General features: G+C 40.3%; 1 protein-coding gene across 7 annotated transcripts in view; it reads right to left on the bottom strand.

The window, feature by feature from the left end:
• The window catches only part of DDX6 (DEAD-box helicase 6), a 119,610-nt gene that overhangs the window by 64,108 nt on the left and 31,524 nt on the right, over positions 1-23,978 (bottom strand). For 4 of the 7 annotated variants that reach the window (XM_068122975.2, XM_068122981.2, XM_068122983.2 and 1 more), the window contains exons 2-4: positions 9,581-10,294; positions 8,638-8,701; positions 7,609-7,713 (exon numbers count right to left, since the gene is read on the bottom strand). In XM_068122975.2, coding sequence (XP_067979076.2) covers positions 7,609-7,713; positions 8,638-8,701; positions 9,581-9,807 — 396 coding nt within the window. In that variant the 5' untranslated portion in view covers positions 9,808-10,294. Of the gene's footprint in view, positions 1-7,608; positions 7,714-8,637; positions 8,702-9,580; positions 10,295-18,672; positions 18,815-19,504; positions 19,552-23,978 lie in introns of all 7 variants that reach the window. The other 3 variants (XM_078782162.1, XM_068122979.2, XM_068122977.2) reach the window with 2 other exon arrangements.

Raw genomic sequence — 23,978 nt, 5'->3', positions numbered from 1 at the left:
AAAACTGGCCTCAATGAAGGAAGAGTGGAATTATGTGATTTTATAGTATTTTTTTAATGAGTGGTGTGGATATTTTATCATGTGGATAAAAAGGGAAGGACACAGTGCCCCTGGGGGCATGCACCTGTTACATATTCGTGCACCTGTTACATACGTATACACATAGGAAACTGCCATCTATCCTTTGAATGTTGGGACTGTTACTGATGAGAAGCACAATAATATGGTAATCGTTGAAATGTCACGAAATTATTTGTATGATTATAGGTTATTTGAGGTCTAATGGGATTAATGTGTATGTCAGGAACATTATGGAAAATATGGATATATGGCATTACTAAAAAAAAACAAGCAATTGAGAGTTATTGGGTTAATGGGATATAAATAAATGCATCTACAAGTTGAATCTTGTATACAAAAAAAAAAAGAAAAAAAAAAAGAAAAAAAAAAAGGTTTATAACATTTTAATTCTGGATGATACTTAAACGATGAACAATGTTGGCAATATATATAGGGAATGTGACTTATTTTTTGGGAAAACATGTGGGTTAAAATAATTGGCTACGTTTTAAAGATAGAGATGTTTTACAGAACTCTTATGATTATTTATATGAATAATGGACTATTCCATGACTAGAGAAAATGGATGATTTTAATAAAAAGGAAAGGAGGAAAATACAGATCTTGGCAACAGATTTGTAAAAGAATGAATGTGAGTAATGAAAATAATGTGAAAGAAAAATTATGGATGGGAAAAATGAGGCCGATTATGAACAAACATTCAGGTTGATAAATTGAGGCCTATTATATTATTATTTTTTGTTTGTTTTATTTGTTATAAAATAAAGAAAAAAGGAGGTAATGATGATTTCAAGGAATCATGTGCTGAAAGTAATGTGAATCATATAATCATATAATTATGTGCTTCAGACAGTTTTTTGTTGTTGGAAAATTGATAAGGAGATGTGATAATTATAAGAATACATAAATGGTTAATTTTGGATTCTTGCTTTGATTTGAAAAAAAGATTTTGCTGATGCTTGGTTGAACACCTGTGAATTACATGATATTTTGGAAGTAAAATATGAAAGACAGGTTGATGAAAGAAGAGGAATTATTTAAAAGTTACAGGAATGATTGATTTCCTTCTCACCTTGTGGCAAAGACCACATGATTGTGCAAATGTTGATGGAATACATGATAAGATTTGAGATTTCTGGGCGATAGAATTTTGGGTATATTTTTTGTTTTGTGAGAAAAAGGGAAATATAATTTTGAAGATTTATTGAATACATTCATATGTACTTCGGTTATGCTCGAAACATGTACACCCCTGATTTAATATGTTTTGTTTGGGTGTTACACATGCAATATAATCTTTCAAATGTTCTCGGGGAACTTGTGAACCAATGTAAATTGTTATAAGGTAGGACATAATCGGGATATTGATTACATTGTCAGTTATAATGTGTCAATTCCATGTTTGAAAATGATCCTGCTTGATCCAGTGTGTTGGAAAACAGGCTCTGGTGTGGTTAAATGAAAGGAGAATAACCCACTTGTAAGAATCAAAATTAGGCTTGGGAAGAGTTGCTGAAGATTATGATCAGTGAAATTGGCCGACTCGAGATGAAATTATTATGGCATGCACCTCCAAAACATGGAAAGACAATTTCCTTTGGAAAATGGAAAATTGTGGTTCACCTACCCTTACAGGAGTTTCAAGATGGCCATTTTCCTGAACCACATTGTTATATGTGGGTTGAAAGCGACCACCTGCTTCAGCACACACCTGTCAACTGCCAAAGTTTCTTCTTCAATTGGCAGGGCAAACTACAGCTCCTGCCTGATGTTCCAACATGACATCATGACTCTGCTGATTGCCAAAGGAGGGTGAGTCCTGGATGGGACTGCTGGACTGCACTGGACCCTGAGCCTTCATGGCTCTGCTAGCTGTTTCTGGTGTGCATCATGGATCAATTGGACATCATGATCCTAGAGCCTTCATCGATGCACCTCCAGCTTTGGTCCTCACCTCACACAATTCTGCGGATCGAGCAGGATTTGTGCAGCTCCTCACACTCTTCTTGAGAGGGGTCAGATGAAACTGGACGACAACCTTGGTGAAGATCTGCTAATGCTTGTTGTAAGAATAGCAGTGATGCTGCCTGCTGTGCAGGGTCGTTTTGTGATCTTGCCCATCCGCAACCATATTGGTGATTCAACGTGCAATGGCTTGTGTGCTGCTGAAACATGGCAGATTGTGCATTGCAGGATACAGAGAAGATTGTGACCTGTAAGGGTCACTCTTTTATGACAGGAGCACAGAGTTCCAGCGTTCATCCTGCTGCAGAGGATCACTTGAATGAAAGAGCGCCGCAACAGACTGAACTATCAACGACGGAGGGATTCAACATGCAAGACGATGCCTAATAACAAACAAACTTTTAAATCAGGATGGTGTATGCATGCCGTAGGTAGAGGTAAATTATTTGTGAAAGCAGGGTTAAAATTCTGAGCGATTGTTCCTCAAAACAGGGTCAACCTGTGACTGAGATAATTAAATTGAACACTTCTATGTTATGGTCCTGGATACAGGACCAAAGGAGGGATTGGGGAAGTGTAAAATTTATCGATGAATCAATTGATTTTTATGAGCCACAACCTGCAAAAAAAAAAAAGAAAAAAAAAAGTGTTTGGGACCTGCACAACTCACGACCAAATTTTGTGTAGGTTAATTATCGCTGGCACTCTGACCAAATTTGCTTGTTCGAGAGAAAATGGTAGATCTCTTCTTCATGGTAAATCATTTTATGACTATGGGTAATAGAATTACAGATTGGATGTTTTTTTTTTTAAATAGTGTACTTCCCAAATGATAAATGAAAGATATATAAAAATGTTTTATACTGAGTTTTATAAGTAAAGATATTGTTTTCCTTGATAAATAATATGGCTGACAGCTAGCGTCACAATGTCTGGGAGTAAATTAGTATTCAGAGCTGTTCATTGTTTGGTAAAACTAATTAGTATTCAGAGCTGTCCATTGTTTGGTAAAACTAATTACTATCGAGGCTTGCTTGTAAATGCGCTTGGTAAACAAGTTTTCGTTGCGACTGTGAATAATCGACTCAGTACGAGGTCTGAAACTACCATTGTTTAAAGAAATGAGATGTAAATATTTGTAAATTATTTACAAGGTGTAAATTATTTACTCACCCTCCCACTTTTGCCTACGTGACTTATGGAGGTTGGTAATTCAAGTGTACCTTTTCCTCTTCCCGACTTGCGATCCACTTACAAGTTAATCTAATAAATAGTTTTAAAATGGCGTATGGAATTGTCAACGTTCTCAGTAAATCTTTCAAAAGAATAATAATTAAACATTGAATAAAAAAAGCTTATAGTTCATGAGGGTTTATCAAAGTTAGTCTGCATTTAAGAAGGTGCAGAAAAACCTAAAAGCTTATCCCAAATATCCACCACATGCATGGTAGTTGGGTAGGCTAGCTATCTCCGGCATTCTGATCCAAGATTTTCTCAGTAAAAATCTTTTGCAATGGTATATACAGTATAAGAGCTTATACTTTTTCTTACACTTGAATTACTTTCTTATGCTCCGCAGGTTGGTCGGAGCGATGAAGAGAAGGACAGTTCTGGTGTGTGATAGAGAAGCTGATGGAAAACATGAAAGATGAGGAAGTTGTTGTGGTAGGAGGAGACCTAAATGGACATGTGGGAAGGAGTATGGATGGTTTTGAGGGAGTTCATGGGGGTTACGGATATGGTGTGAGAAATGGAGAAGGTGAAAGGATTTTGGAGTTTGCTGATGGAGCTGATTTGTAATACTCAGTTCAAGAAAGAGGATAATAAGCTTGTTACATACACGTCAGGTGGGTCGACGACAACCGTTGACTACCTGATGGTGCGTAGGCGAGATAGGGGGCACCTCCGGGACACAAAGGTGATCCCGGGGGAGGAGGCTGTTTCACAGCACCACTTGGTTGTCTGCGACATAAGGGTGAAAGGTGCAAGGAGAGCTCGGCGGGTGAAGTACCAACCGAGAATGAAGGTGTGGAGGTTGAAAGAGGTGACAGTAAGGGAGGCGTTAAAAGAGAGGCTGAGTAGGGTAGAGGATGATGTGGTTGAGCTTGAAAGTGGTTGGATGTCAATGAAAGCTAGTCTGTTGGGAGCCGTTGGTGAGGTATGTGGATGGACAAAAGGACCACCGAGGCACTCGGAAACATGGTGGTGGGATGATGAAGTTGGAAAGAGGATTGACGAGAAGAGGAAGAAGGTCAAGGAGTGGCAGAAGGCGAAGGGTACGGGAGCAGAAACAGCAGAGCATGAAAGTTATAAGGCAGCCTAGAAGGCTGCAAAGAAAAAGGTAGCAAAGGCACAGGAGGCATGTAGGAAAATGTTCGGAGAACGCTTGGATTCGGAAGAGGGTCAGAGAGCAGGATTCAGGATTGCAAAGCAGATAGCGAAAGAGGTGTGATGTGATGGGGGGTGAGTTGCTTGAAAGATGAAGTGGGACAAATCGTTGTGGACCCAGATGGAATTAAAGGAAGATGGAAAAGATATATGGAAATGCTGTTGAATACAGAGAATGAATGGGATGGCAACAGAGTACCCCAGTTTTAGGACCGGCAGAGAAGACAGCTGAGAAGGAAGTTGAGGAAGCGATAAAAGCAATGAAGAGTAGAAAAGCGGGAGGGCCGACGGGAGTTGTGGGAGATATGTTGAAGGCAGCAGGAAGTTGGGGTGTGAAGAGAATGACAGAGATCTGTAATCTGGCGGTGAAAGAGGGCCGCATTCCAGTGGATTGGGAACTGAGTACCCTCGTCCCTCTATACAAGGGGAAAGGTGACCCTCTAGAGTGCGGCTCGTACCGAGCGATAAAGTTATTGGAGCATGGAATGAAGGTATTGGAAAGGGTGTTGGAAAGGAGGATAAGGAAGAAAGTGAAGATCGACGAAATGCAGTTTGGATTTATGCCAGGAAGAGGAACGACAGACGTGCTTTTTATTGTGAGGCAGTTGCAGGAGAAGTACATGGAGAAGAGGAAGAAGTTGTTTCTTGGGTTTGTTGATCTGGAGAAAGCATTCGATAGGGTTCCACACAAAGTATTGACATGGGCAATGAGGAAGTTAGGAGTGGAGGAATGGTTTATCAGAGTAGTGATGGCAATGTACAAAAGAGCACGCACAGCTGTAAGGACGAAGGACGGGAACAGTGGTGAGTTTGAGGTGAAGGTGGGAGTGCATCAGGGGTCGGTACTAAGTCCACTACTATTTGTAGCTGTGATGGACGTGCTGGCTCAGAACGTAAAGGAGGGTTTACTGTGGGAGTTGTATGCAGATGATCTGGTGTTGATTGCGGAAAGTATGGATGGACTGAAGGAAAAGATGAACAAGTGGAAGGAATGTGTGGAGACAAAAGGTCTGAAGGTGAATATCGGAAAGACGAAGGTGATGGCAAGTGGTAAAGCATGTGGTGAGGTGGAAAGAACTGGGAAGTGGCCCTGTGCTGTGTGCAGGAAGGGTGTCGGAGTGAACTCCATTCAATGTACAATGTGCACTGAGTGGGTTCATCAAAAATGTAGTGGTCTGAGAGGGTCATTAACCAGTGTGGCAGCTACATTCAAATGTGAGGTGTGTACAGAGGGAGCTGCAAATGAAGGAAATGTTGAGTTGGATCTTGGAGACAGCGTAGGTGGAAGGTGTGAAAACATTTTGCTACCTCGGAGACATGCTGAATGGAGAAGGTGGATCAGACTTGGCAACGGTTGCTAGAGTGAGATGTGCATGGAAGAAGTTTCGGGAACGAAGTGGCGTGCTGATAAGGAGGGGAGTGTCGTTGAAGCTGAAGGGAAAGGTGTAGGCTGCATGTGTGAGAAGTGTTACGATTTATGGGAGCGAGACGTGGGTAATGAACGTAGAGCAGCAACGAAGGTTGGAAATGGTGGAAATGCGAATGGTTCGATGGATGTGCGGAGTATCGTTGAGAGAGAGGAAGACAAATGATGAATTGCGAAAAATGATGGGAATAGAGCCTGTGATTGATGTTGTGAAGAGGAACAGGTTGAGATGGTTTGGTCATGTGTTGAGGAAGGATGAAAGTGACTGGTTGAGAAGAGTGATGGAAATGAATGTAGAAGGAAGTAGAGGACGGGGAAAACCGAGAAAGACTTGGCTAAAGATGGTGGAAGAAGAAATGCGGGCAAGGGGGTTAACAAGGAGAGATGCAGAAAATAGGACAAGATGGAGAAGATCGTCACGGGGACCGCAAGGCTAACCCCCGCTCTAGCAGGGAAAATGGCCTTAAAATGCATGCTGTTACACTGCACAATATATACATAGGTTTTGTAATGTAATGTTGTAATGATATTTGACTTAATAATGGTAAAGATGAGTTTTGCGGTTGACAAAGGGATTTGGTGTGCTTTTTCTAAGATAATATTTAGAAGTTTAATAAGTAAATGTATAACGTTTTTGTAGTTTATTTACATTTACATAGTATAAGGTAAGTAAAGATATATCCCACTTATTTCTCTCAAATGCTTCACATTTGAAGATAGTCAATGAATGACTTTTACATGTCCTTGAAAATCTCCAAGCAGAATTGGGAGAATCTTGGCGCCAGAGCCTGGTGCGAACAAAGGAAGGACATATCTTCCTCATCAAGTATATTTTAATATGCATTTCTCAATCACTCCTCACTCAGCGGGATAGCCCTCTCACTCGACCAATCACATTGTATCCCTCGATCTTTGCTCCCTCCCACCCCAATATTTCATTCGACCAATCCCCACCCCTCATCCCTCCCACCTACACTTTGCTCAACCAATCCTACTGCTCTCCTCCCCTTTTCTTCATGCGACCAATCCCATCTCCCTCCTCCCTCTCCACTTTCTCCTCACACTTTCAGCTAGTATAGAGGTCAGCACCAACATCAAATATTAGGATTTTTCACTTGGTTTGTTGTACTTCGGATTTCACTTATGTTGTAAATGTGGTACTTAGGATTTTTACATGGTTTGTCTATACTGTATGTTGACTGTATACTGTGCATGCTACTGTATTTGGTGTATCCTTATGTTTCCTTTGTACATTTCTACTGTACCAGGATTTTCACTTATTTTGTAGTGTATCTTGCAATGTGTTTTTCATGATTTACAGTACGTTCTTCTCGGTTTGATAAAGGTTATTGTTTCTTGCTGTGTATTTCCTTGCAAACTAAAGTGATATCCTCCTCAGGAATTAAAATTTGTGATTCTTCTTCTGACAAAAGTTTTTGGACATTGCATTCTTGATTCATCTATTACATACTGTCTAAAAATATCTTCAACAGCTGGGGTCAGCAAGAGATTGCAAAGACTTTTTGCAACTTCCAGGAGCCATATCCTAGGATCAGTTTGACTGGCAGCCCTGGAGTTAGGAACTTTTGTTGAAGGTATATTCAAAATCGGAAAAGTAAAACAGGTTCATTTTTGAAAAACAAAATGGTCGATTTGACATGGCATAACCCCATCACAATAAAGATAAAAACCAACGAGCCATAGGCTAGTTTTTAGAAGTTGACAAAGACATTGCAAGTATGGGTTACCTGGATTGGTGAAGGCTTCTCCCAGCCCTTCTCAAAAATGCCCATGAGCAACTCCCTTTTCAGACAGTAATCCTCAAACTCGTTACCTTTGGTGGCAGTTACATCCTGCAAAACAAATGAATTGTCAACCCACATTCACAAGCAATGCATTATCCCTATATATAAATATTTTTTTTAATTGAAATTCAATATTAACCCAAAATTCATTAAGAACGAGAATACAAGACCCGTCACTTCGCTGACGGAAATACCAATCTTTGCTGTGATGGCAAAAATATATGGGGAAAAAAAAAGAAGAAAAAAAAACTCCTGGGAGAACCTGCTCTCCATGCAGGGATAACCAACATAACGTTGGCATTTGCAGTTTTCACAAGCATGTCCATGTACCCATGAAAAAAATTGGCTCACTAACATTCCCAGGAGTTACCCCGAATCCACCGGTTAGATTTATTGAAATCGGTTTATCCGTTCAAGTTATAACATGACAAACAAACAAACACACACACGGCGCCTTTTATAATATAGATGTAAAACCCACAAACAAAGTGAGTAAACTTATTGCCAATGTCATTTCAGTATGCTTGCTTTATCTTTTCTAAAAGGCAATGAAACCTCTTGAAACTTAGTTTGAGAAAACCATAAAACACCCCCTTAACACTGACATTGTACATGATAGAAACCGTTTCAAAATCTTGCTTTGAAGGACGAGCTCAAAATATCAATTCACCTTTTTTCTTGGTGGTTATCATGCCTTTAAATATTTGGTTGAGAAAAATCAATTCTCCAAGTAACCAAAATCAATGTCAACAAGGTTCAGACATACATGGCGGCGGCCATCTTGGATTTTGACGTGGGTTGCACCCACACCAAATTAGAATTCGGTCCTTCGCTTACGCACGCACGGGAAAACCATAGTCCCCCTTTCGCTCCGCGGTGCGACGGGGGACAAAAAAAAAAAAACTGAAGCAAAAGACTTGCCTTTAAATATTATAAACAAAGGTAGTGTCAATGCCAAGGTACCGCACTTACTGAAGTCTTTATCCGCCTGTCCTTTTCTGGAAGCTTAAGACTAGATTTCCAGTCATCACCAGGTCTGTACAGAGGAAAGCAAGATCAATATGCCATGGGCTGTCAATACACACCTTGGGAAAAATACTCATTTAATTTCGTGCAAGTACTTCTCAGTAAATAAAGCATTTATGTGTGGATGGTATTTATTTACTTACTTTGTACACATTAAGGTTCATAAAAAAAGTAAATTGACAACGTTGGGTTGGCGTCGAGGCGCGGGAGGGGGCGTCGAGGAGCGGGGAGAGGGCGCCGAGGAGGGGGAGAGGGCGCCGAGGAGGGAGCCAGGGCGCCGAGGAGGGAGCGAAGAGGCTGAAGGTGGAGTGAGGGCATTGACATGGTACACCAAGGAGTGTTGCACAGATCAAAGCATTTCCTTGGAAATTGTGCTATTCAGTTCCACAAAGTCTTTGGAACACCGGCATGACATACATCTTGTATGTAGAATTAAAATCTCAAAATTAACAAAATCTCCCAAATGATGAGGCCAAAGTAAATTCTGTTGCTTTCACATCGCAGGCAAGTTGGTGGTCAGTATTTTACTGCCTCTGCTGTCCTTTGATCCTCCCTATACACTACCATGCACACAATTCCAGTAATCCCCTCTCGATAACTTCCAAAATCCAGGCTGACTGTAGAGGCAGAGATCTGATGTGAAGCCAGCTACAACTGAAAACAAAAACCAAGGTGGAATTACCTATCCTATCTCCCATCCTTGTTGCATACTTTTACAAATCCCATTTTTCCAATATATATTCCCCATTTCCAAAACCTTTACCATCATATCCTTTTCTGAACTTAACCCCAGAATTACAGCAAATTTATTGGATATGGGCAAACAGCAATGGGACAATTAAGATCGCCAGAAAGACTTGACATTTCACATTGCAACTACAGTACGTACTTGACTGCATTGTTTGAAGACGTTTGAGATGCCATGGCCGTTGCAGTAGCCGATCCTCCCATGGGCAATGATGGTGAGGCCAGTGCCACTTTGGGAGCCTGTCCTGTGGGTAGAACAAGGGCAGGATGCTGCCCCATACGTAGGGTACTTTGCACAGGAGGTGCTTGGGGTCGCATTTGATTGGCCATCACCACTGATATTCCATTTTCAGCACGGGGTGATGCCATCTTCAATAACCTTTATACAACTTCTTGAATACCAACAACAAACCAACCCTCCAAAATGATCACCAGATACCAAATTAGTCTGTCTCTGCTTCAGTCTTCAAACCAACAAGCAGATGCGTCATGGAGGGACAAAATAGAAATATCGAATTTCTCTTTAAATAAGACGAGAAACAATATTCACAAAGTCTTTCTCGCCAAAATAAAAAATAATCTCCGAAGCGCTTCTGAAAATTACAAATTAAAAAACAAGTCCAGGGCAACTGCCCTCAGAGCAAGTGGCTTTTGCTCACAATCGCATCACACTGCAGAAGATAAGGAGGGTACAGGATTTTGGGGAGGTAGTAGATGATCTGGAGGTGGGAATGAATTTATGAGTTTTGGAAGGGGATAAACACAGCAGTCCCCCTCTGTCTGCTGATGACAGAAGTAATGAAGTCAAACTGTCACTTGCAGCTGGACCTGGTGTTCAAACAGATCTTCTCCGCACCTAGAGAATGAAGGAGGAAAATATAGCAAATTCTCAGTCATGAAGCCTTTACATTACACAAATCAATAAAATGGCTTCTGCCAAAAGACAAGCATGGTCACAGACACTCAATATTAGTTACTAGAGGGGTCACCCGTGGGAATCCCACGGACATGGACGTGTGTGACATTTCGACATATTGAGTTAGATGCTGCACCTGCACAGTGTTTCACAAAATGGTTACTGCCAATTTATCAGATGCACAAATGATGTCATCTACACAATGTATTTACTTCTGATGACATGTGAATGCATGTGCGTGTACGCACGCACACACACCGTTTAAAGTGTACATGCCCTTCCCCCCTAGCCACCCCCCCCCCCCCCTTCCCGGCAACGCCGAGTACTTCTGCTCGCAAGTAATAAAATAAAAAAAGAAGAAATATCTCTCGGTAATTTCCTGAAACTCGGTGAAATTCGCTCGGTGAATTCACTCGGTTTATCGGTGAAATTTTTTCTTTTGGCTGTGTATAATCACTCCAAACGAAATATCTCGCAGCAATTTCCCATCTGTTAATGTATTTATTTTACATATGTGAATTACACGTCGATGCACACGCGAAATCGAATTTGTTTTTGCACAGGTGAACCTTTACTTCCGGATAATAATGTTGAATGAAATAAGAACGAAGAAATATATGTCGACATCATTGTTGACGTTTTTGTGACGACTCAAACGGAAAAGTAATATATCTTAATAGAAAAGAAAAAGCGAATTTTTAATATATGTCGACATTTCCCCCTTCTGATTTTAGGCGGTGTATGATACATCATGGCGCGATTTTTTTTTTAATATACCTTGGCATTTTCCTATGTGCGCGTGAATGTTCTCAATTATTTCTGACACCGAGTCTAAAACCATCGATACAAATGAAATCAGATGGCGAGTTAGATTGGAGATAAAGGCGTGAGAGACTCAATGGCCTTGAAGTTGCAGGCCTTTGAGAATTCATTTTGTTCTATAAACGGAAACTTTCATGGGATTTTATTCCCGTTTTTTTTTTTTTTTCCCACCGAGTCTAAAACTATGTTAGTGACAGTGAAAAATGAAATGATATATCGAATTAGAGTTGAAATAAAACAGAGCGCAAGACAGCATGGGCCTAACTAAACAGGCCTCAAAGCTACGTTACGGATTCGGCCCTTCCGTGGTTGTGGTTTCCATCCACTTGTAACATTTCTGGTTATGTATTATTATTCTTATTGGGGTTGGAAGGAAACGGCGATTATTGTTGTTTAAAGGAAATGGTTATTGTGATTAAAAGGTTAAAAGCGCTCGCCGCTCATGGTAAAAATGAAACAGGAAATCGGATTGTGCACCGGAAGACGTCGAGCGAGGAAGAAGAGGTCGTGAGGCAAAGGTCGGAGAAAACGTGTGGCGATGCTCCGTACCTAGCGTGGTCGAGCGTACATCGCGAGTGAACTTTGAGTCCTTGAAAGGAATATCGTGCGATAGGTGTTATCGCCGGAATATTGAGGAACCTGCATAGTCAGGTATCGGCATTGAGGTTCCGGAGAATCCTTGCCTATAGGGTCCGGCTCGAGTGAAAGCCGTCCGCCATTCTGCCCCGCACGCTGCGTCCACCGAAGGTTTTGGTACGCGGCAACTTTTCTCATCCTCCGGCCGTCTGCCGGGGATGCATGTGTGCGAAAGCGGCGTTTGAAGGTTATACGGCGGTTCGCTGATTGAACGGCGAACGTGTACGTCGGCGCGCGTCTTTGGGGATTTTCCATTCTACCGCGAGCTTGCTGGGTGTTGGACCACGTGACTTCTGTGCCGCTTCGACCGCCTACGCCTCGATTGATCTTGATCGGACATTGTTCCCACGATCGCTGGAGCGAATCAACTTCGCCTTGGAGTTATAGAGACATTGGGGAGTGACGTGAGTTTGAGATAAGTACTAGATAAGATGGTACCATCTTAAGATTTTGATTGTCTGGATTTGTTATCGTTATTGGTGATGTTATTCCTGTGTGATTTTTAATGTATTATTGGTTTGTTTATAACCATTGGTGTGGTTTCCTTATTGATTTCGACACGGAATAATATATATTTTTCTGCCGTGGCTCCTCCCGGGTTTCGGAGGTATACCGAGACCAGAAGGTCGGGGAGGAGCACGTAACATATGCGAGTTAATAAAATGGTGGATATTTGTTTATGAAGCCTCTCCCAGAATGGGTGGACCTACTATCGAAAGTCTAAACTGAGTAAGCCACACCCCCGGACAGACAGACAATCACCTACGTTTATTATAATATAGATAAGGATGGCGTCACTCTTTACACAAGGAAGATATATACAGGAGGAATCTATTTTGCCCAAGCCTTTGCTTTATCACATGAATAAAATTTGAAAGTTAAGTAAAAGAAAAAAATTAATTCACTTGAGTTGAGAGTGGGATGGGGAAGGGAAGGAAGGGGTGGAGCACAGGCAGAAAAACATTACCAGGATGATCAATGAACAAAAATCTTACTAAAATCCACCAAATGTCCGTCCGTCCGTTGGTACCGCAAAAACGGCTGACCCGATCGCAACGATATTTTGGGTGGGTAATCCTGGGATCTCCTGGAGTAAAATAGGGTATATTGTTTTTCCAATTTCAGCTATGGCCTCCAGAATTTTCAGGTTTGGACTCCCACATAACGTTATTTTCCTGGGTGCCGCACAAACGGCTGCACCGATCGGACTCTGTGACCTCAAAGACCTTTTAAAAGAACATGGGTTGAATATCCCTGCTTGATAGAATGCCAACCCCCTCCTCGCCATCACAGTCGTCTCTCCAACTCACAATCCCATGAGATATGCGGAAAGGACGACCCAACACCAATTATCTTATTTTTGATTCATATATAAACATCATTTAAAGTAAATAATGACCTCGGCCAAAGTTCAAACGACGTGAGTTTAATCTCAACATGAGAGAATTCCACATAGCTATTTGGGTGGTGTATACGCTAACAGATCGGTCTCCATCGACACCGTAACACCTATCGGCTCAAAATCCTTTTAACTGTTGACTTGGTAGTTCTCACAATGAAGGAAACATTAACAATGTTGTTGAAAGTTTATTTTGTGATTACTTTGTGATTGGAGTTATGATGTTTGGAATGAGGAAGGAAAACAAGAAGAAAAAAAAGAAGAAGAAAAAAAGATAGCGTTCAAGAAAATGACGACATGCCGTGATGGTTTCTACTTTCTAAACGTGAACTTCGCGGATCACCATATGCAGATTCGCCACGGACCCACAATCGATGTTTCTATATGTGAACGTACCCGTTTGTTTGCGAACGGGTACGTTTTTCATCGAAGTCCTTCACGAACTTGCTGTCCATGTCTGACATGACAGAAATATGGAATATATTGGTTTCATGCTTTAGCATGTTTCATGCTCGCCACGGGCTAACCCCAGCTCTAGCAAGGAAAATGGCCTTAAAACAATCATTCATTCTTCTAGCCTCCCACCCATGCGTAGCACGGGTATCTCACTGGCAATAATAATAATGAATAATAATAATAAATAAAATAAATAGTAATTCCATTGACAGCAAATTGTCCATTTCATCAAGATTAAAATTGACAATCTTGATCAAAGCTTGCGTCAATAGGAAGAAAAGTGATGATTTTTCAGATGAAAAATGATTTTGCAAGGTTGACCTTGAGTTGACCTTAAAAATAGTTAATGTCCCAATTTAGTGACAATATACAAATGTCATTCAATTTTCAAGTCAATTGGATTTAAAATGGCGATTTTAGAAATTTGACCTCGAGATGACCTTTGACCTCAAAATCAATATGCTTCTCAATTGGGACGACCTATAAAACTTGGTAATGTTTCGTGACGATCGGTTTAGAATTGTGACTTGTACGCTGGTGACAGTCAGAAACAAATGAAAAATCGGTCAGAGACCGAGGACTTGCCGGAATGTACTAATTTTTAATCGGCCATTTTGGACAAATATGGCGACCGAATCATGTGACCGATGACATTATTTGTTTTCTAAACTAATTTATTCCGAGATTATGCTCAAGAAATTTCATCTTCATCGGATGAAGTTTTGTACTTGTCGAATTATGACGTCATAATGGAGGCACCGATAACAACAACAACAACAACAACAACAACAACAACAACAACAACAACAACATCATGCATTTTAAAGGCCATCTTCCCGACTAGAGCGGGGGTCAGCCTTGCGGTCCCCATGACAATCTTCTCCATTTTGCCCTATTTTCTGCATCTCTCCTTGTTAACCCCCTTGCCCGCATTTCTTCTTCCACCATCTTTAGCCAAGTCTTTCTCGGTCTTCCCCGTCCTCTACTTCCTTCTACATTCATTTCCATCACTCTTCTCAACCAGTCACTTTCATCCTTCCTCAACACATGACCAAACGATCTCAAACTGTTCCTCTTCACAGCATCAATCACAGGCTCTATTCCCATCATTTTTTGCAATTCATCATTTGTCTTCCTCTCTCTCAACGATACTCCACACATCCGTCGAACCATTCGCATTTCCACCCTTTCCAACCTTCGTTGCTGTTCTACGTTCATTACCCATGTCTCGCTCCCATAAATCATAACACTTCTCACACATGCAGCACACACCTTTCCCTTCAGCTTCAACGACACTCCCCTCATCAGCACGCCACTCAGATCCTGAAACTTCTTCCATGCACATCTCACTCTAGCAACCGTTGCCGAGTCTGATCCACCTTCTTCATTCAGCATGTCTCCGAGGTAGCAAAATGTTTTCACACCTTCCAGCTTCACGTCGTCTCCAAGATCCAACTCAACATTTCCTCCATCTGCAGCTCCCTCTGTGCACACCTTACATTTGAATGTAGCTGCCACACTGGTTAATGACCCTCTCAGACCACTATATTTTTGATGAACCCACTCAGCACACATTGTACATTGAATGGAGTTCACTCCGACACCATTCCTACACACAGCACAGGGCCACTTCCCAGTTCTTTCCACCTCACCACATGCTTTACCACTTGCCATCACCTTCGTCTTTCCGATATTCACCTTCAGACCTTTTGTCTCCATACATTCCTTCCACTTGTTCATCTTTTCCTTCAGTCCATCCATACTTTCCACAATCAACACCAGATCAGCTGTATACAACAACTCCCATGGTAAACCCTCCTTTACGTTCTGAGCCAGCACCTCCATCACAGCTACAAATAGTAGTGGACTTAGTACCAACCACTGATGCACTCCCACCTTCACCTCAAACTCACCACTGTCCCCGTCCTTCGTCCTTAGAGCTGTGCGCGCTCTTTTGTACATTGCCATCACTACTCTGATCAACCATTCCTCCACTCCTAACTTCCTCAATGCCCATGTCAATACTTTGCGTGGAACCCTATCGAATGCTTTCTCCAGATCAACAAACTAAGAAACAACTTCTTCCTCTTCTCCATGTACTTCTCCTGCAACTGCCTCACAATGAAAAGCGCGTCTGTCATTCCTCTTCCTGGCATAAATCCAAACTGCATTTCGTCGATCTTCACTTTCTTCCTTATCCTCCTCTCCAACACCCTTTCCAATACCTTCATTCCATGCTCCAATAACTTTATCGCTCGATACGAGCCACACTCCAGAGCGTCACCTTTCCCCTTGTATAGAGGGACGAGGGTACTCAGTTCCCAATCCACTGGAATGCGGCCTTCTTTCACCGCCAGATTACAGATCTCTGTCATTCTCTTCACACCCCAACTTCCTGCTGCCTTCAACATATCTCCCACAATTCCCGTCGGTCCTCCCGCTTTTCTACTCTTCATTGGTTTTATCGCTTCCTCAACTTCCTTCTCAGTTGTCTTCTCTGCCGGTCCTAAAACTGGGGTACTCTATGTTGCCATCCCATTCATTCTGTGTATTCAACAGCATTTCCATATATCTTTTCCATCTTCCTTTAATTCCATCTGGGTCCACAACGATTTGTCCTACTTCATCCTTCAAGCAACTCACCCCCATCACATCAGACCTCTTTCGCGATCTGCTTTGCAATCCTGAATCCTGCTCTCTGACCCTCTTCCGAATCCAAGTGTTCTCTGAACATTTTCCTACATGCCTCATGCGCCTTTGCTACCTTTCTTTGCAGCGTTCCTGGCTGCCTTATAACATTCATGCTCTGTTTCTGCTCCCGTACCCTTCGCCTTCTGCCACTCCTTGAACTTCTTCCTCTTCTCGTCAATCCTCTTTCCAACTTCATCATCCCACCACCATGTTTCCGAGTGCCTCGTGGTCCTTTTGTCCATCCACATACCTCACCAACAGACTAGCTTTCATTGACTTCCAACCACTTTCAAGCTCAACCACATCATCCCCGACCCTACTCAGCCTCTCTTTTAACGCCTCCCTTACTGTCACCTCTTTCAACCTCCACACCTTCATTCTCGGTTGGTACTTCACCCGCCGAGCTCTCCTCGCACCTTTCAACCTTATGTCGCAGACAACCAAGTGGTGCTGTGAAACAGCCTCCTCCCCCGGGATCACCTTTGTGTCCCGGAGGTGCCCCCTATCTCACCTACGCACTATCAGGTAGTCAACGGTTCTCGTCGACCCACCTGACGTGTATGTAACAAGCTTATTATCCTCTTTCTGGAACTGAGTATTACAAGTCAACAAATCAGCTCCATCAGCAAACTCCAAAATCCTTTCACCTTCTCCATTTCTCACACCATATCCGTAACCCCCATGAACTCCGTCAAAACCATCCATACTCCTTCCCACATGTCCATTTAGGTCTCCTCCTACCACAACAACTTCCTCATCTTTCACGTTTTCCATCAGCTTCTCTATCGCACACCAGAACTTGTCCTTCTCTTCATCGCTTCGACCAACCTGCGGAGCATATCCCGAGATGACGTTCACCAAGAGCTTTCCAATCATCATTTTCACCATCATCAACCTATCACTCACTCTAGTCACATTCACCACACTGTCTACAAACTCCTCAGAAAACAGGACACCAACACCATTCACACCCCCCAGGCACCCTTGCCACAAACTTGTATTTCTGTCCCTGCCTACCCTTCACCATTCTCACACCACTTCCCTTCCATCTTGTCTCTTGCACACATGTCCACTCTTCTTCTGACCAATACTTCCACCACTTCTCCTGATCTCCCTGTCATTGGCCCTACATTCCATGTCCCAAACCTCAGAAACCGATCTCCACTTCGGGCTGTACCCTGCCCATATGTAGTTGTAATTGTCATGGTTCTCTTTTTGAGGCAATGTTTTTATAGCCAGATGCCCTTCCTGATGCCAACCCTCTTTGTGGTCTCTTACGACACGCAGGGATACGGTGTACCTATTCTAATCCAGGGTATACACTGGGAAACGTTTAAAACATGGAAATTCTGGGGGGGGGGGGGGGGGGGGAGAATTGAAAGGGAGGGGGGAGATTTGGAGAAGAGGGCAAGGGGGGAGATTTGAGGGGTAGAGGTAGTTTAAGAGGAGTGAGGGGGAGTTCAGAAAGTGGATGATTAATGAAAAACCGCGTCAGCACCACGCCAATTAGTCAATATGAAGAACCAAAAAAAAAGAAACAAAAAAAGAACCAAAACCAAAAGAAAACCATGGCTATTAAAAATCTGACACCAGACTCCTACGCTGTGCTTTTGCAGAAAAACAATGAGCAATTAGCCAATATGAAGCAAAGAGTCCTGTCATTATTAGAAGTCCGGATACAGATGGCTTCATAATAGCAGCAGGCCTTGCAGTATCGACAGACAGCAAAGTGTTATTTCACTCTGGAAAGAGTAACTTATCCCGAACAATTGATATCACTTCAATACGCAATCATTTCGGGGGGTGGGGAGGGCGGCGTCAGCATCACGGCTGCGGTTTAAACATATTTAAATAATATTTAAACAAAACCATGAAAAAACAATCTGGGAAAAGTCTCTAAGTGAGAACGTGGATTTGAGAAAGCAGGAGCAGAGCTGGAAGAAAAAAAACCTATGACATCATCATTAACATATTTTATTCCCCATGGAGGGTTCTTTACAATGAGCCATGTCAATTTATATTTGGTCGAACAAAACAAAACATTTGTTTCAACTCGAAATTTATATTTGGTCATTCTTCGTGGAATCTTTTGCCACCTTTCAAATCTGCTTTAGGTGGGAAGAACGGGGATTTGTCATATCACCCCTTGAACTTCTCTCCTTGAACCTATTTCTTGCTTTATGCAAAAATCTGAGAATGCAATGAACTTTCTCAAATATGAGTTGAGAAAAACGCAACTATGGGAAACTAGTTGAAGCAATGTAAATAGCGCGACGGGAACAAGTGGCAGAGATTTAAAAGAGCAGTCAATTACCATGAGTAGCAAGCATCAAAAGTCGAGTCATTGAAAAGCAGAAGACAAAGCCGATATTCGGGTTAAGGTGAAAGGATAATTTGTACAATGAAAGTAGAGCCAGTGAGAGTCCACAACCATGGAAACGGATGAAATGTATGACCTAAAACAGAAGAAATAAATAAATAGTAAATTAAAAAAAAAAAACAATAATATAAAAAAAAACAAGTACACATACATTCAAAGTACACCAAATAAAATTAAAATAAGCCAAATAAATAAATATCCGACAGCGCGGCATTGCCGAGGTGCCTGGCAATACCAGGGTGCAGCTCATAGAGTGAATTGGGAGGGAGAGGTGTACAATAATTGATTAATTGCAAAATTAAAATCAATAAAAGATAATCATAAAATATTTTCTTAATCAATTGGCTAATAGCATAACTAAACCACGAGTGCTTCATCCGAAGATGCATCTTTTAGAAATTTAACTTAAAGTCATTAATAAAAAAATGAAATTATTAATTGATCAATCAATAAATGATTAATCAATAAATCAAAAATATCCTTTATAGCCACATCACTTGGTCACTGTCATGTCCAAATATTAGCTTCCCAGCTCAAAAGGTGCCCGTGATATTGCCCAGATGAGAAAGAAAATAAATAAATGATGAAAATAAATAATAATCATAAAACATTAAATAGTTAATCAATTGGCTAATAGTATACATAAAACAGCACCATTTCATCCGAATCTGACTTAAAAAATAATTGTCATTCATCGAATAATTAAATAATTAATCGATTAATTAATCAATAAATAAAAAATACCCTTTACAGCCAGATCACTTACTTGGTCATTGTCATGTCCAAATATCAGCTTCCGAGCTCAAAAGGTGCCTGAGATAATGGCCAGAAGAGAAAGGAAATGTATCAGTACTTAATTAATCGCTAATAATTAAATAACTCATCAATTAATTGATTAATCAAAAAACAAAAAACTGTTTTTGACAAAGTACTTGCTCACTATTGTGCCGAAATTTCAGTTTCCCAGCTCAAAGGTTGGCTGAGATATTGCCCGGACAAAAACAAGAAAACAAGACAAGTACAGATACATTCAAAGTACACCGCCCCATGCCAAATAATTAAATATCCGACAGCACGGCATATCCGCAGTGCAGTGCAGCTCATAAAGACTGCATTGGGAGGGAGAGGTATACAATAATTGATTGATTAATTGTATAATTAAAATCAATAAAAGATCACAAAATATTTTCTTAATCAAATGGCTAATAGCATAACTAAACCACTAGTGCTTCATCTGAAGATGTATCTTTTAGAAATTTAATTACATAAGTCATTAATAAAAAATTAAATAATTAATCGATTAAATGATTAATCAATCAATCAAAAATATCCGAAAGTCACATCACTTGGTCACCGTCATGTCCAAATATTAGCTTCCTAGCTCAAAAGGTGCCTGAGATATTGGCCAAATGAGAAAAATAAATAAATGATTCATAATGAAAAATAAATAAATAAACATATGTCACCCACAGGGTGAACCGTATCTTGCCAAAATGTGAAAATTCCGTTTTTTCGTCATGACGTCATCAAATGACGTCATAGCGTCAAACTGTTTACAGATCTGGGAAGCACTCATCAAGGGCATTCATATGAGGTATTACTCGATATGGTACCTACGATTTCAAAATTTGACCTTGGGGTCAATAATTTTCGACCTCCAGCGCTAACCATGAAGGTCAAGGCCGATCGCCACCAAAAACTAATCAGCTGAGCGCCGGACCATATACTAGATTCCCATGAAGTTTGGAGACGATCCGATCAAAGTTACTCAAAAAATAAGGGTTTCGTCGACCTCCATGATTGACCGCAAAGTGACCTTGACCTTTGACCTTGACCTTCAAAATTTTGTGTGCTGAAGGGTATCTCTATAGGACTCTGATATGCGAAGTTACAGGAGTTTCCAATAATAACTGTGGTCTACAGAGTTATCTAAACGTGAAAAAAAAATGATTAACCACAAACAAAAAAACAAACAGACAAACATACAAGCTGACTAATACATCTTGCAAAAACTTCGTTTTGGCAAGATAATAATAACCATTAAAAAATTAAATTAATCAATTCGGTCAAAGAACACAAACCACCACCATTTCATCAGAATCTAACTTAAAATATATATATATATATATTTTAGTCATTAATCGAAAAATTAAATAATTAACCGATTAATTAATAAATCAAAAATAGCGTTTGCAGCCAAATCACCTGGTCATTGGCGTGTCCAAATATCAACTTCCGAACTCAAAAGGTGCCCGAGTTAATGGTCAGAAGAGAAAGAAAATTTAATTAATGAAATAAGTACTTCATTAATCGCTAATAATTAAATAACTCGTCAATTAATTCATCAATCAAAAAACAAAAAGATACCGTTTTGGAAAAAGGACTTGCTCACTATTGTGCCGAAATTTCAGCTTCCGAGATCAAAGGATGGCTGAGATATCACCCGGACAAACAAACAAGAAAATAAACCTATGTCACCCACAGGGTGAACCGTATCTTGCCAAAATGTGAACATGAGTGACTTGCTTCAGGTCACACTGAGGTGAACAGAACTGCTATCCACTAGAAGCGACTCTTTGAGGAATGTCTGCCCACGAGATATTGAAAGATTTTGATGAGAACTGAGGAAATAATTTTTTCATGAAAATTCCGTTTTTTCGTCATGACGTCATCAAATGACGTCATAGCGTCAAACTGTTTACAGATCTGGGAAGCACTCATCAAGGGCATTCATATGAGGTATTACTCGATATGGTACCTACGATTTCAAAATTTGACCTTGGGGTCAATAATTTTCGACCTCCAGCGCTAACCATGAAGGTCAAGGCCGATCGCCACCAAAAACTAATCAGCTGAGCGCCGGACCATATACTAGATTCCCATGAAGTTTGGAGACGATCCGATCAAAGTTACTCAAAAAATAAGGGTTTCGTCGACCTCCATGATTGACCACAAAGTGACCTTGACCTTTGACCTTGACCTTCAAAATTTTGTGTGCTGAAGGGTATCTCTATAGGACTCTGATATGCGAAGTTACAGGAGTTTCCAATAATAACTGTGGTCTACAGTGATCTGAAGGTCAAGGTCAAAGGTCAAGGTCGACCTCCAGCGCTAACCATGAAGGTCAAGGCCGATCGCCACAAAAAACTAATCAGCTGAGCGCCGGACCATATACTAGATTCCCATGAAGTTTGGAGACGATCCGATCAAAGTTACTCAAAAAATAACGATTTCAACATTTGACCTTGGGGTCAATAATTTTCGACCTCCAGCGCTAACCATGAAGGTCAAGGCCGATCGCCACCAAAAACTAATCAGCTGAGCGCCGGACCATATACTAGATTCCCATGAAGTTTGGAGACGATCCGATCAAAGTTACTCAAAAAATAAGGGTTTCGTCGACCTCCATGATTGACCACAAAGTGACCTTGACCTTTGACCTTGACCTTCAAAATTTTGGGTGCTGAAGGGTATCTCTATAGGACTCTGATATGCGAAGTTACAGGAGTTTCCAATAATAACTGTGGTCTACAGAGTGATCTAAACGTGGAAAAAAAATGATTAACCACAAACAAAAAAACAAAAAAAAAAACAAACAAAAAAACAAACATACAAGCTGACTAATACATCTAGCAAAAACTTCGTTTTGGCAAGATAACAAGAAAGAAAACAAGTACAGATACATTCAAAGTACACCGCACCCATGCCAAATAATTAAATATCCTACAGCGCGGCATTGCCGGGTCACCTATGGCACCCAGCAATACCGCAGTGCACCTCATAGAGGCTGCATTGGGAGGCAGAGGTGTACGCTAATTGATTGATGAATTGTATAATTAAAATCAATAAAAGATTATCACAAAATATTTTCTTAATCAATTGGCTAATAGCATAACTAAACCACAAGTGCTTCATCCGAAGATGTATCTTTTAGGAATTTAATTAAATAAGTCATTAATAAATAATTAAATAATTAATTGATTAATCAATAATTAATCAATTAATCAATAAATAATTAATCGATTAAATGATTAATCAATAAATCAAAAATATCCTTGATAGCCACATCACTTGGTCACTGTCATGTCCAAATATTAGCTTCCCAGCTCAAAAGGTGCCTGAGATATTGGCCAAATGAGAAAGAAAATAAATAAATGATTAATAATGAAAATAACTAAATAATAATCATTAATCAATTCGGTCACAGAACACATAAACCACCAGCATTTCATCAGAATCTGCAACTGAAAAAAAAAATTTTTTTTTAGTACTTAATCGAATAATTAAATAATTAATCGATTAATTGATTAATCAATAAATCAAAAATATCCTTGATAGCGACATCACTTGGTCACTCATGCCCAAATATTGGCTTCCGAGCTCAAAAGGTGCCTGAGATGTTGGCCAAATGAGAAAGAAAATAAATAAATGATTAATAATGAAAATAAATAAATAATAATCATAAAAAATTTAAATTATTAATCAATTCGGTCAGAGAACACAAACCACCACCATTTCATCAGATTCTGTAACTTAAAAAAAGTAAAAATTTTTTTGTCATTAATCGAATAATTAAATAATTAATCGATTAATTAATAAATCAAAAATAGCCTTTGCAGCCAAATCACCTGGTCATTGGCATGTCCAAATATCAGCTTCCTAACTCAAAAGGTGCCTGAGTTAATGGTCAGAAGAGAAAGGAAATTTGATTAATTAAATAAGTACTTAATTAATCGCTAATAATTAAATAACTCAATTATTTGATTAATCAAAAAACAAAATAGCGTTTTTGATAAAGGACTTGCTCACTATTGTGCCGAAATTTCAGCTTCCTAGCTCAAAGGATGGCTGAGATATCGCCCGGACAAACAAACAAGAAAACAAGTACACATACATTCAAAGTACACCGCCCCCTTGCCAAATAATTAAATATCCTACAGCGCGGCATTGCCTCTGGCGCCCGGCAATACCGCAGTGCAGCTCATAGAGGCTGCATTGGGAGTGAGAGGTGCACACTAATTGATTGATTAATTGTATAATTAAAATCAATAAAAGATTATCACAAAATATTTTCTTAATCAATTGGCTAATAGCATAACTAAACCACTCGTGCTTCATTCGAAGATCTATCTTTTAGAAATGTAATTAAATAAGTCATTCATAAAAAATTAAATAATTAATTGATTAATCAATAAATCATTAATCGATTAAATGATTAATCAATAAATCAAAAATATCCT

Source organism: Myxine glutinosa, chromosome 7 (assembly GCF_964187855.1).
Source record: "Myxine glutinosa chromosome 7, kmMyxGlut1.1, whole genome shotgun sequence".
Lineage (NCBI taxonomy): Eukaryota > Metazoa > Chordata > Myxini > Myxiniformes > Myxinidae > Myxine > Myxine glutinosa.
This window is presented reverse-complemented; position numbering and strand designations above follow the sequence as displayed.